Source organism: Scyliorhinus torazame, chromosome 21, assembly GCF_047496885.1.
Source record: "Scyliorhinus torazame isolate Kashiwa2021f chromosome 21, sScyTor2.1, whole genome shotgun sequence".
Lineage (NCBI taxonomy): Eukaryota > Metazoa > Chordata > Chondrichthyes > Carcharhiniformes > Scyliorhinidae > Scyliorhinus > Scyliorhinus torazame.
This window is the reverse complement of record NC_092727.1, coordinates 1100232-1114001: the sequence shown is the minus strand read 5'-3', so window position 1 is coordinate 1114001 and position 13770 is coordinate 1100232. Positions and strand designations below refer to the sequence as shown.

Here is a 13770-nt window from a genome sequence, read left to right as displayed (position 1 = left end):
GACTGTGAGAATGATGTTTTGATAATCCTCATGGACACTGTTCCTGGTTTAATCATTACCCCCTGACTCAGATTGGCTGAATTCTGCACTGAAATTATTCAAAGTCTTTTCCCTGATTCAACCTTTTAATTTCGTAATAAATATATTTTGTACAATACAAAATGTTTGGAAGAAAACTCGGGTGGAATTGGCCTGATCCCAGGTTCACATCGCCTCCGAGAATTGCCGCAAGTATTTTGGTTGAAGTTTTGTTTGCACTTTTGAAGGAAGCTCCTCCTCTTGGCTGAGTGCCCGGCAGTTAGTTTGCTGCAGATCTGCTCCGGGGTTCACCTCCTCGCTGCACATTCACTCCAGATTGAAGAGCGGGACGAGTCGGAGCCGCCTCGCAGCTTCATGTGGCCCCAGACGGCAGCCTGCCTCCTCTTGGTGACTCTCACAGGTGAGCCAGGGACTCAGCTCCAAGAGTTGGGTTTGGGGATTAGGGGCTGGGCTCTGCCCCATTGAGGAACCGGGGTGTCCCGGCTCCTGAGCCCTGGACAGTGTGGCTGGGAGGTTGTGAACAGTTTGCCAGCTGGGCTGAGGAGGGGGTCGGCCAGTTCTGCCCCTTCCTGTGTCACCAGCCCAGCCTGTGTGGAAGCTTTAATCTGCTCTCAGTGATTCACAACATTCAGGTTCAGACATGTTGGAGTCTGAGTCCTTGCAAAAACATTTGTGCAACATTCCAGAATGTGAATCACCCCCAGCTGCTGAACCACTGAGAGCCGGGGCGGGTCGGTGTGACCGCAATGTGGGGTAAATCACACCCAGGGTGTAATCGCGGGGCTCAGATTAATGACCCAGAATCAAGAGATCAAAATCCCAACGGGGGATTAAATCCAATCAACTCAAACCATCAGGATTTAAAACCAGCTGTCTTGGTGACCTAACTATTGAGTTCTTGTGAAAACCTGACCGGGTTCACCCGCAACATTCTGGGAAATAAATCTGCCCCTCCTCTGACCCACATGGCATTCCATCAATGATGGCACTGCCCAGGGGGGGGGGCACTGCCCGGGGGGGGCACTACCGGGGGGAGAGGGGGCACTGCTGGGGGGGGGCACTGCCCAAGGAGAAAGGGGGGCACTGCCGGGGGGGAAAGGGGGTCACTGCCGGGGGAGAGGGGGCACTGCCGGGGGGGAAAGGGGGGCACTGCCGGGGGGGAAAGGGGGCACTGCCGGGGGAGAGGGGGGCACTGCCCAGGGCAGAGCGGGCACTGCCCGGGAGGGTGAACGCTACCCTCCAATCTGGGGTAACTGTTCCAGAGCCTATAGAATCCTGGCTGATGACCACCAATGTATCCACTATTTCTCGAGCCACTTCCTGAAGTTCTCGAGGATGTAGATTCTCAGGCCCTGGGGATTGATGGGGATTGATCAGCTTTCAACCCCATCAATTTCCCCAACACCATGGGCGGGATTCTCCGCCGGCGTGATGCTCCGTTTCCCCGGCGCCCGGGGGTTTCCCGCCGGCGTGGGGCTCCGTTTCTCCGGCGCCCTGGGGTTTCCCGCCGGCATGGGGCTCCGTTTCTCCGGCGCCCGGGGGTTTCCCGCCGGCATGGGGCTCCGTTTCTCCGGCGCCCGGGGGTTTCCCGCCGGCGTGGGGCTGCCCCACACTGGGAAACCCCATGGAGCGGCCGGCGTAATGGAGAATCCCGCCAGCGGGTCGGGGCAGGAAAGTGGCGTGGGGCCGAGATCCCGCCCAATTCCTCTGCTATTATTGATCTCCTTCAGTTCCTCCCTTTCACTAAACTCTCCATTCCCCACAATTTCTGGGATCTGATTTGTTGCCTCATTTGTAAAGACAGAACCAAAGGGTGTAGTTACTTGAACAGCCGTGTTAACCCGGGTCCCTGGCACCGTGAGGCAGCAGTGTTAACCCGGGTCCCTGGCACTGTGAGGCAGCAGTGTTAACCCGGGTCCCTGGCACTGTGAGACAGTAGTGTTAACCCGGGTCCCTGGCACTGTGAGGCAGCAGTGTTAACCCGGGTCCCTGGCACAGTAAAACAGCAGTGTTAACCCGGGTCCCTGGCACTGTGAGACAGCAGTGTTAACCCGGGTCCCTGGCACTGTGAGACAGCAGTGTTAACCCGGGTCCCTGGCACTGTGAGACAGCAGTGTTAACCCGGGTCCCTGGCACTGTGAGACAGCAGTGTTAACCCGGGTCCCTGGCACTGTGAGACAGCAGTGTTAACCCGGGTCCCTGGCACTGTGAGACAGCAGTGTTAACCCGAGTCCCTGGCACTGTGAGACAGCAGTGTTAACCCGGGTCCCTGGCACCGTGAGACAGCAGTGTAAACCCGGGTCCCTGGCACCGTGAGACAGCAGTGTTAACCCGGGTCCCTGGCACTGTGAGGCAGCAGTGTTCACCCGGGTCCCTGGCACTGTGAGACAGCAGTGTTAACCCGGGTCCCTGGCACTGTCAGACAGCAGTGTTAACCCGGGTCCCTGGCACTGTAAGACAGCAGTGCTAACCCGGGTCCCTGGCTCTGTGACACAGCAGTGTTAACCCGGGTCGCTGGCACTGTGAGACAGCAGTGCTAACCCGGGTCCCTGGCTCTGTGACACAGCAGTGTTAACCCGGGTCCCTGGCACTGTGAGACAGCAGTGTTAACCCAGGTCCCTGGCACTGTGAGACAGCAGTGTTAACCCGTGTCCCTGGCACTGTGAGACAGCAGTGTTAACCCGGGTCCCTGGCACCGTGAGACAGCAGTGTTAACCCGGGTCCCTGGCACCGTGAGACAGCAGTGTTAACCCGGGTCCCTGGCACTGTGAGACAGCAGTGTTAACCCGGGTCCCTGGCACCGTGAGACAGCAGTGTAAACCCGGGTCCCTGGCACCGTGAGACAGCAGTGTTAACCCGGGTCCCTGGCACCGTGAGACAGCAGTGTAAACCCGGGTCCCTGGCACCGTGAGACAACAGTGTTAACCCGGGTCCCTGGCACTGTGAGGCAGCAGTGTTCACCCGGGTCCCTGGCACTGTGAGACAGCAGTGTTAACCCGGGTCCCTGGCACTGTCAGACAGCAGTGTTAACCCGGGTCCCTGGCACTGTAAGACAGCAGTGCTAACCCGGGTCCCTGGCTCTGTGACACAGCAGTGTTAACCCGGGTCGCTGGCACTGTGAGACAGCACTGCTAACCCGGGTCCCTGGCTCTGTGACACAGCAGTGTTAACCCGGGTCCCTGGCACTGTGAGACAGCAGTGTTAACCCAGGTCCCTGGCACTGTGAGACAGCAGTGTTAACCCGGGTCCCTGGCTCTGTGAGACAGCAGTGTTAACCCGTGTCCCTGGCACTGTGAGACAGCAGTGTTAACCCGGGTCCCTGGCACCGTGAGACAGCAGTGTTAACCCGGGTCCCTGGCACCGTGAGACAGCAGTGTTAACCCGGGTCCCTGGCACCGTGAGACAGCAGTGTAAACCCGGGTCCCTGGCACTGTGAGACAGCAGTGTTAACCCGGGTCCCTGGCACTGTGAGACAGCAGTGTTCACCCGGGTCCCTGGCACTGTGAGACAGCAGTGTTAACCCGGGTCCCCGGCACTGTGAGGCAGCAGTGTTCACCCGGGTCCCTGGCACTGTGAGACAGCAGTGTTAACCCGGGTCCCTGGCACCGTGAGACAGCAGTGTAAACCCGGGTCCCTAGCACGGTGAGACAGCAGTGTTAACCCGGGTCCCTGGCACTGTCAGACAGCAGTGTTAACCCGGGTCCCTGGCACCGTGAGACAGCAGTGTTAACCCGGGTCCCTGGCACTGTGAGACAGCAGTGTTAACCCGGGTCCCTGGCACTGTCAGACAGCAGTGTTAACCCGAGTCCCTGGCACTGTGAGGCAGCAGCGTTAACCCTGGTCCCTGATACTGTGGGACAGCAGTGTTAACCCGGGTCCCTGGCACCGTTAGACAGCAGTGTTAACCCGGGTCCCTGGCACCGTGAGACAGCAGTGTAAACCCGGGTCCCTGGCACCGTGAGACAGCAGTGTAAACCCGGGTCCCTGGCACCATGAGACAGCATCGTTAACCCGGGTCCCTGGCACTGTGAGGCAGCAGTGTTCACCCGGGTCCCTGGCACTGTGAGACAGCAGTGTTAACCCGGGTCCCTGGCACTGTCAGACAGCAGTGTTAACCCGGGTCGCTGGCACCGTGAGACAGCAGTGCTAACCCGGGTCCCTGGCTCTGTGACACAGCAGCGTTAACCCGGGTCCCTGGCACTGTGAGACAGCAGTGTTAACCCGGGTCACTGGAACTGTGAGACAGCAGTGTTAACCCGGGTCACTGGAACTGTGAGACAGCAGTGTTAACCCGGGTCACTGGAACTGTGAGACAGCAGTGTTAACCCGGGTCACTGGAACTGTGACACAGCAGTGTTAACCCGGGTCCCTGGCACTGTGAGACAGCAGTGTTAACCCAGGTCCCTGGCACTGTGAGACAGCAGTGTTAACCCGTGTCCCTGGCACTGTGAGACAGCAGTGTTAACCCGGGTCCCTGGCACCGTGAGACAGCAGTGTTAACCCGGGTCCCTGGCACCGTGAGACAGCAGTGTTAACCCGGGTCCCTGGCACTGTGAGACAGCAGTGTTAACCCGGGTCCCTGGCACCGTGAGACAGCAGTGTAAACCCGGGTCCCTGGCACCGTGAGACAGCAGTGTTAACCCGGGTCCCTGGCACCGTGAGACAGCAGTGTAAACCCGGGTCCCTGGCACCGTGAGACAGCAGTGTTAACCCGGGTCCCTGGCACTGTGAGGCAGCAGTGTTCACCCGGGTCCCTGGCACTGTGAGACAGCAGTGTTAACCCGGGTCCCTGGCACTGTCAGACAGCAGTGTTAACCCGGGTCCCTGGCACTGTAAGACAGCAGTGCTAACCCGGGTCCCTGGCTCTGTGACACAGCAGTGTTAACCCGGGTCGCTGGCACTGTGAGACAGCAGTGCTAACCCGGGTCCCTGGCTCTGTGACACAGCAGTGTTAACCCGGGTCCCTGGCACTGTGAGACAGCAGTGTTAACCCAGGTCCCTGGCACTGTGAGACAGCAGTGTTAACCCGGGTCCCTGGCTCTGTGAGACAGCAGTGTTAACCCGTGTCCCTGGCACTGTGAGACAGCAGTGTTAACCCGGGTCCCTGGCACCGTGAGACAGCAGTGTTAACCCGGGTCCCTGGCACCGTGAGACAGCAGTGTTAACCCGGGTCCCTGGCACCGTGAGACAGCAGTGTAAACCCGGGTCCCTGGCACTGTGAGACAGCAGTGTTAACCCGGGTCCCTGGCACTGTGAGACAGCAGTGTTCACCCGGGTCCCTGGCACTGTGAGACAGCAGTGTTAACCCGGGTCCCCGGCACTGTGAGGCAGCAGTGTTCACCCGGGTCCCTGGCACTGTGAGACAGCAGTGTTAACCCGGGTCCCTGGCACCGTGAGACAGCAGTGTAAACCCGGGTCCCTAGCACTGTGAGACAGCAGTGTTAACCCGGGTCCCTGGCACTGTCAGACAGCAGTGTTAACCCGGGTCCCTGGCACCGTGAGACAGCAGTGTTAACCCGGGTCCCTGGCACTGTGAGACAGCAGTGTTAACCCGGGTCCCTGGCACTGTCAGACAGCAGTGTTAACCCGAGTCCCTGGCACTGTGAGGCAGCAGCGTTAACCCTGGTCCCTGATACTGTGGGACAGCAGTGTTAACCCGGGTCCCTGGCACCGTTAGACAGCAGTGTTAACCCGGGTCCCTGGCACCGTGAGACAGCAGTGTAAACCCGGGTCCCTGGCACCGTGAGACAGCAGTGTAAACCCGGGTCCCTGGCACCATGAGACAGCATCGTTAACCCGGGTCCCTGGCACTGTGAGGCAGCAGTGTTCACCCGGGTCCCTGGCACTGTGAGACAGCAGTGTTAACCCGGGTCCCTGGCACTGTCAGACAGCAGTGTTAATCCGGGTCGCTGGCACCGTGAGACAGCAGTGCTAACCCGGGTCCCTGGCTCTGTGACACAGCAGCGTTAACCCGGGTCCCTGGCACTGTGAGACAGCAGTGTTAACCCGGGTCACTGGAACTGTGAGACAGCAGTGTTAACCCGGGTCACTGGAACTGTGAGACAGCAGTGTTAACCCGGGTCACTGGAACTGTGAGACAGCAGTGTTAACCCGGGTCACTGGAACTGTGAGACAGCAGTGTTAACCCGGGTCCCTGGCACTGTGAGACAGCAGTGTTAACCCGGGTCCCTGGCACTGTGACACAGCAGTGTTAACCCGGGTCCCTGGCACTGTGAGACAGCAGTGTTAACCCGGGTCCCTGGCACTGTGAGACAGCAGTGTTAACCCGGGTCCCTGGCACCGTGAGGCAGCAGTGTTAACCGGGTCCCTGGCACTGTGAGACAGCAGTGTTAACCCGGGTCCCTGCCACTGTGAGGCAGCAGTGTTAACCGGGTCCCTGGCACCGTGAGACAGCAGTGTAAACCCGGGTCCCTGGCACCGTGAGACAGCAGTGTTAACCCGGGTCCCTGGCACCGTGAGACAGCAGTGTAAACCCGGGTCCCTGGCACCGTGAGACAGCAGTGTTAACCCGGGACCCTGGCACCATGAGACAGCAGCGTAAACCCGGGTCCCTGGCACTGTGAGACAGCAGTGTTAACCCGGGTCCCTGGCACTCTCAGACAGCATTGTTAACCCGGGTCCCTGGCACTGTGAGACAGCAGTGCTAACCCGGGTCCCTGGCTCTGTGACACAGCAGTGTTAACCAGGGTCGCTGGCACTGTGAGACAGCAGTGCTAACCCGGGTCCCTGGCACTGTGAGACAGCAGTGTTAACCCGGGTCCCTGGCACTGTGAGACAGCAGTGTTAACCCGGGTCCCTGGCACTGTGAGACAGCAGTGTTAACCCGGGTCCCTGGCACTGTGAGACAGCAGTGTTAACCCGGGTCACTGGCACTGTGAGACAGTAGTGTTAACCCTGGTCCCTGGCACTGTGAGACAGTAGTGTTAACCCGGGTCGCTGGCACTGTGTGACAGCAGTGCTAACCCGGGTCCCTGACTCTGTGACACAGCAGTGTTAACCCGGATCCCTGGCTCTGTGACACAGCAGTGTTAACCCGGGTCGCTGGCACTGTGAGACAGCAGTGCTAACCCGGGTCCCTGACTCTGTGACACAGCAGTGTTAACCCGGGTCCCTGGCACTGTGAGACAGCAGTGTTCACCCGGGTCACTGGCACTGTAAGACAGCAGTGTTAACCCGGGTCACTGGCACTGTGAGACAGCAGTGTTAACCCGGGTCCCTGGCACTGTGGGACAGCAGTGTTAACCCGGGTCACTGGAACTGTGAGACAGCAGTGTTAACCCGGGTCACTGGCACTGTGACAGTGTTAACCCAGGTCCCTGGCACTGTGAGACAGCAGTGTTAACCCGGGTCCCTGGCACTGTGAGACAGCAGTGCTAACCTGGGTCCCTGGCACTGTGAGGCAGCAGTGCTAACCCAGGTCCCTGGCACTGTGAGACAGCAGTGTTAACCCGGGTCCCTGGCACTGTGAGACAGCAGTGTTAACCCGGGTCACTGGCACTGTGACAGTGTTAACCCAGGTCCCTGGCACTGTGAGACAGCAGTGTTAACCCGGGTCCCTGGCACTGTGAGACAGCAGTGCTAACCCGGGTCCCTGGCTCTGTGACACAGCAGTGTTAACCCGGGTCGCTGGCACTGTGAGACAGCAGTGCTAACCCGGGTCCCTGGCTCTGTGACACAGCAGTGTTAACCCGGGTCCCTGGCACTGTGAGACAGCAGTGTTAACCCGGGTCACTGGAACTGTGAGACAGCAGTGTTAACCCGGGTCACTGGAACTGTGAGACAGCAGTGTTAACCCGGGTCACTGGAACTGTGAGACAGCAGTGTTAACCCGGGTCGCTGGCACTGTGAGACAGCAGTGCTAACCCGGGTCCCTGGCTCTGTGACACAGCAGTGTTAACCCGGGTCCCTGGCACTGTGAGACAGCAGTGCTAACCCGGGTCCCTGGCTCTGTGACACAGCAGTGTTAACCCGGGTCGCTGGCACTGTGAGACAGCAGTGCTAACCCGGGTCCCTGGCTCTGTGACACAGCAGTGTTAACCCGGGTCCCTGGCACTGTGAGACAGCAGTGTTAACCCGGGTCACTGGAACTGTGAGACAGCAGTGTTAACCCGGGTCACTGGAACTGTGAGACAGCAGTGTTAACCCGGGTCGCTGGCACTGTGACACAGCAGTGTTAACCCGGGTCCCTGGCACTGTGAGACAGCAGTGTTAACCCGGGTCACTGGAACTGTGAGACAGCAGTGTTAACCCGGGTCACTGGAACTGTGAGACAGCAGTGTTAACCCGGGTCCCTGGCTCTGTGAGACAGCAGTGTTAACCCGGGTCCCTGGCACTGTGAGACAGCAGTGCTAACCCGGGTCCCTGGCACTGTGAGGCAGCAGTGCTAACCCGGGTCACTGTCACTGTGACAGTGTTAACCCAGGTCCCTGGCACTGTGAGACAGCAGTGTTAACCCGGGTCCCTGGCACTGTGACAGTGTTAACCCAGGTCCCTGGCACTGTGAGACAGCAGTGTTAACCCGGGTCCCTGGCACTGTGAGACAGCAGTGTTAACCCGGGTCCCTGGCACTGTGACAGTGTTAACCCAGGTCCCTGGCACTGTGAGACAGCAGTGCTAACCCGGGTGCCTGGCTCTGTGACACAGCAGTGTTAACCCGGGTCGCTGGCACTGTGAGACAGCAGTGCTAACCCGGGTCCCTGGCTCTGTGACACAGCAGTGTTAACCCGGGTCGCTGGCACTGAGAGACAGCAGTGCTAACCCGGGTCCCTGGCTCTGTGACACAGCAGTGTTAACCCGGGTCCCTGGCACTGTGAGACAGCAGTGTTAACCCGGGTCACTGGAACTGTGAGACAGCAGTGTTAACCCGGGTCACTGGAACTGTGAGACAGCAGTGTTAACCCGGGTCACTGGAACTGTGAGACAGCAGTGTTAACCCGGGTCCCTGGCACTGTGAGACAGCAGTGCTAACCTGGGTCGCTGGCACTGTGAGGCAGCAGTGCTAACCCGGGTCACTGGCACTGTGACAGTGTTAACCCAGGTCCCTGGCACTGTGAGACAGCAGTGTTAACCCGGGTCCCTGGCACTGTGAGACAGCAGTGTTAACCCGGGTCCCTGGCACTGTGAGAGAGCAGTGTTAACCCGGGTCCCTGGCACTGTGAGACAGCAGTGTTAACCCGGGTTGCTGGCACTGTGAGACAGCAGTGCTAACCTGGGTCCCTGGCACTGTGAGACAGCAGTGTTAACCCGGGTCACTGGAACTGTGAGACAGCAGTGTTAACCCGGGTCACTGGAACTGTGAGACAGCAGTGTTAACCCGGGTCACTGGAACTGTGAGACAGCAGTGTTAACCCGGGTCCCTGGCACTGTGAGACAGCAGTGTTAACCCGGGTCCCAGGCGCTGTGAAGCAGCAGTGCTAACCCAGGCCCCTGGCTCTGTGAGACAGCAGTGCTAACCTGGGTCCCTGGCACTGTGAGACAGCAGTGTTAACCCGGGTCCCTGGCACTGTGAGACAGCAGTGCTAACCTGGGTCCCTGGCACTGTGAGACAGCAGTGCTAACCTGGGTCCCTGGCACTGTGAGACAGCAGTGCTAATCCGGGTCCCTGGCACTCTGAGACAGCAGTGCTAACCCGGGTCTCTGGCTCTGTGAGACAGCAGTGGTAACCCGGGTCTCTGGCTCTGTGAGCCGGCAGTGGTAACCCGGGTCCCTCGCACTGTGAGACAGCAGTGTTAACCGCGGTCCCTGACACTGTGACGTTAACCCGGGTCCCTGGCAGTGTGAGACAGCAGTGTTAACCTGGGTACCTGGCTCTGTGAGACAGCAGTGTTAACCCGGGTCCCTGGTACTGTGAGACAGCAATGAAAATGAAATGAAAATCGCTTATTGTCACAAGAAGGCTTCAACGAAGTTACTGTGAAAAGCCCCTAGTCGCCACATTCCGGCGCCTGTTCGTGGAGGCTGTTACAGGAATTGAACCGTGCTGCTGGTCTGCCTTGGTCTGCTTTCAAAGCCAGCGATTTAGGCCTGTGCTAAACAGCCCCCTGCTGTCTCCCAATGTTAACCCAGGTCCCAGGCACTGTGAGACAGCAGTGTTATCCCGGGTCCCTGGCTCTGTGAGACAGCAGTGCTAACCCGGGTCCCTGGCACTGTGAGGCAACAGTGCTAACCCGGGTCCCTGGCACTGTGAGACAGCAGTGTTAACCCGTGTCCCTGGCACTGTGAGACAGCAGTGTTAACCCGGGTCCCTGGCACTGTGAGACAGCAGTGGTAACCCGGGTCCCTGGCACTGTGACATAGCAGTGCTAACCCGGGTCCCTGGCGCTGTGAGACAGCAGTGTTAACCCGGGTCCCTGGCACTGTGAGACAGCAGTGTTAACCCGGGTCACTGGAACTGTGAGACAGCAGTGTTAACCCGGGTCACTGGAACTGTGAGACAGCAGTGTTAACCCGGGTCACTGGAACTGTGAGACAGCAGTGTTAACCCGGGTCCCTGGCACTGTGAGACAGCAGTGTTAACCCGGGTCCCAGGCGCTGTGAAGCAGCAGTGCTAACCCAGGCCCCTGGCTCTGTGAGACAGCAGTGCTAACCCGGGTCCCTGGCACTGTGAGACAGCAGTGTTAACCCGGGTCCCTGGCACTGTGAGACAGCAGTGCTAACCTGGGTCCCTGGCACTGTGAGACAGCAGTGCTAACCTGGGTCCCTGGCACTGTGAGACAGCAGTGCTAATCCGGGTCCCTGGCTCTCTGAGACAGCAGTGCTAACCCGGGTCTCTGGCTCTGTGAGCCGGCAGTGGTAACCCGGGTCCCTCGCACTGTGAGACAGCAGTGTTAACCGCGGTCCCTGACACTGTGACGTTAACCCGGGTCCCTGGCAGTGTGAGACAGCAGTGTTAACCCGGGTCCCTGGTACTGTGAGACAGCAATGAAAATGAAATGAAAATCGCTTATTGTCACAAGAAGGCTTCAACGAAGTTACTGTGAAAAGCCCCTAGTCGCCACATTCCGGCGCCTGTTCGTGGAGGCTGTTACAGGAATTGAACCGTGCTGCTGCTCTGCCTTGGTCTGCTTTCAAAGCCAGCGATTTAGGCCTGTGCTAAACAGCCCCCTGCTGTCTCCCAATGTTAACCCAGGTCCCAGGCACTGTGAGACAGCAGTGTTATCCCGGGTCCCTGGCTCTGTGAGACAGCAGTGCTAACCCGGGTCCCTGGCACTGTGGGGCAACAGTGCTAACCCGGGTCCCTGGCACTGTGAGACAGCAGTGTTAACCCGTGTCCCTGGCACTGTGAGACAGCAGTGTTAACCCGGGTCCCTGGCACTGTGAGACAGCAGTGGTAACCCGGGTCCCTGGCACTGTGACATAGCAGTGCTAACCCGGGTCCCTGGCGCTGTGAGACAGCAGTGTTAACCCGGGTCCCTGGCACTGTGAGACAGCAGTGCTAACCTGGGTCCCTGGCACTGTGAGACAGCAGTGTTAACCCGGGTCCCTGGCACTGTGAGACAGCAGTGTTAACCCGGATCCCTGGCGCTGTGAGGGAGCAGTGTTAACCCGGGTCCCTGGAACTGTGAGACATCAGTGTTATCCCGGGTCCCTGGCACTGTGACACAGCAGTGTTAACCCGGATCCCTGGCGCTGTGAGGGAGCAGTGCTAACCCGGGTCCCTGGAACTGTGAGACATCAGTGTTATCCCGGGTCCCTGGCACTGTGACACAGCAGTGTTAACCCGGATCCCTGGCGCTGTGAGGCAGCAGTGTTAACCCGGGTCCCTGGCGCTGTGAGGCAGCAGTGTTAACCCGGATCCCTGGCGCTGTGAGACAGCAGTGTTATCCCGGGTCCCTGGCGCTGTGAGACAGCAGTGTTAACCCGGGTCCCTGGCACTGTGAGACAGCAGTGTTAACCCGAGTCCCTGGAACTGTGAGACATCAGTGTTATCCCGGGTCCCTGGCACTGTGAGACTACAGTGTTAACCCGTGTCCCTGGCACTGTGACACTGCAGTGTTAACCCGGGTCCCTGGCGCTGTGAGACAGCAGTGTTAACCCGGGTCCCTGGCACTGTGAGACAGCAGTGTTAACCCGGGTCCCTGGCGCTGTGACACTGCAGTGTTAACTAGGGTCCCTGGCACTGTGAGGCAGCAGTGTTAACCCGGGTCCCTGGCGCTGTGAGACAGCAGTGTTAACCCGGGTCCCTGGCACGGTGAGACAGCAGTGCTAACCTGGGTCCCTGGCACTGTGAGACAGCAGTGTTAACCCGGGTCCCTGGCACTGTGAGACAGCAGTGTTAACCCGGATCCCTGGCGCTGTGAGGGAGCAGTGTTAACCCGGGTCCCTGGAACTGTGAGACATCAGTGTTATCCCGGGTCCCTGGCACTGTGACACAGCAGTGTTAACCCGGATCCCTGGCGCTGTGAGGGAGCAGTGCTAACCCGGGTCCCTGGAACTGTGAGACATCAGTGTTATCCCGGGTCCCTGGCACTGTGACACAGCAGTGTTAACCCGGATCCCTGGCGCTGTGAGGCAGCAGTGTTAACCCGGGTCCCTGGCGCTGTGAGGCAGCAGTGTTAACCCGGATCCCTGGCGCTGTGAGACAGCAGTGTTATCCCGGGTCCCTGGCGCTGTGAGACAGCAGTGTTAACCCGGGTCCCTGGCACTGTGAGACAGCAGTGTTAACCCGAGTCCCTGGAACTGTGAGACATCAGTGTTATCCCGGGTCCCTGGCACTGTGAGACTACCGTGTTAACCCGTGTCCCTGGCACTGTGACACTGCAGTGTTAACCCGGGTCCCTGGCGCTGTGAGACAGCAGTGTTAACCCGGGTCCCTGGCACTGTGAGACAGCAGTGTTAACCCGGGTCCCTGGCGCTGTGACACTGCAGTGTTAACCCGGGTCCCTGGCACTGTGAGGCAGCAGTGTTAACCCGGGTCCCTGGCGCTGTGAGACAGCAGTGTTAACCCGGGTCCCTGGCACTGTGAGACAGCAGTGTTAACCCGGGTCCCTGGCACTGTGAGACAGCAGTGCTAACCCGGGTCCCTGGCACTGTGAGACTACAGTGTTAACCCGTGTCCCTGGCACTGTGACACTGCAGTGTTAACCCGGGTCCCTGGCGCTGTGAGGCAGCAGTGCTAACCACTGTGCCGTCTCCAGGTTATTGAGTAACACACTAAATGGAGTTGATGGTTTCAGTACTGATTCTCCTCAGGCCGTATGTCTGAACTTTAACCTTGTTTTGTCAGTAACTGTGATGTCCAAACTGGGTGTGGAACAGAAGAATTAGTGCAAACTGTCACTAAAACTATTAAATGGCAGAACCTATGAACCAGCCCCATAGAAAGAAGCATATAAACACCAGTGATGGGCGGTAAACTCTCCCTGCATCAATGGAGGTTCGATATGGTCTCCTGTTCCTTTGAAGAGTAGCCATTGGTAGACGTTTGGACGGCTGTGTGTTCATTGGTTGATTGTCATTGTTTGACTGTGATGTCACAGTGTAATGTATGACACAGAAAGAGGCAATTTGACCCATCGAGTCTGTGCCAGTCACGTTCATCCACTTGCTCCCTAAAGTTCATGAGGTTCACATACACATCATTGATTGTGCCATTTCAAAGGTTATCACACAAAATAAGAGTTCATGGTGTTGGGGGTGATATATGAGCACAGACAGAGGATTGGTTAACAGGAAACAGGGGGTTGAGATCATTGACTCCTTTTCAGTTTG

The 13770-nt window shown here is 58.6% G+C and overlaps 1 protein-coding gene across 4 annotated transcripts in view; it reads left to right on the top strand.

Annotated features, from left to right (window-relative positions):
• Nucleotides 1-270: 270 nt before the first annotated feature.
• The window catches only part of LOC140398087 (myelin protein zero-like protein 2), a 48887-nt gene continuing 35387 nt past the window's right edge, over nt 271-13770 (top strand). For 3 of the 4 annotated variants that reach the window (XM_072486307.1, XM_072486304.1, XM_072486306.1), the window contains exon 1: nt 271-439. In XM_072486307.1, the coding sequence (XP_072342408.1) occupies nt 394-439 (46 nt within the window). In that variant the 5' untranslated portion in view covers nt 271-393. The remainder of the gene's footprint in view (nt 440-13770) is intronic. The other variant, XM_072486305.1, reaches the window with a different exon arrangement.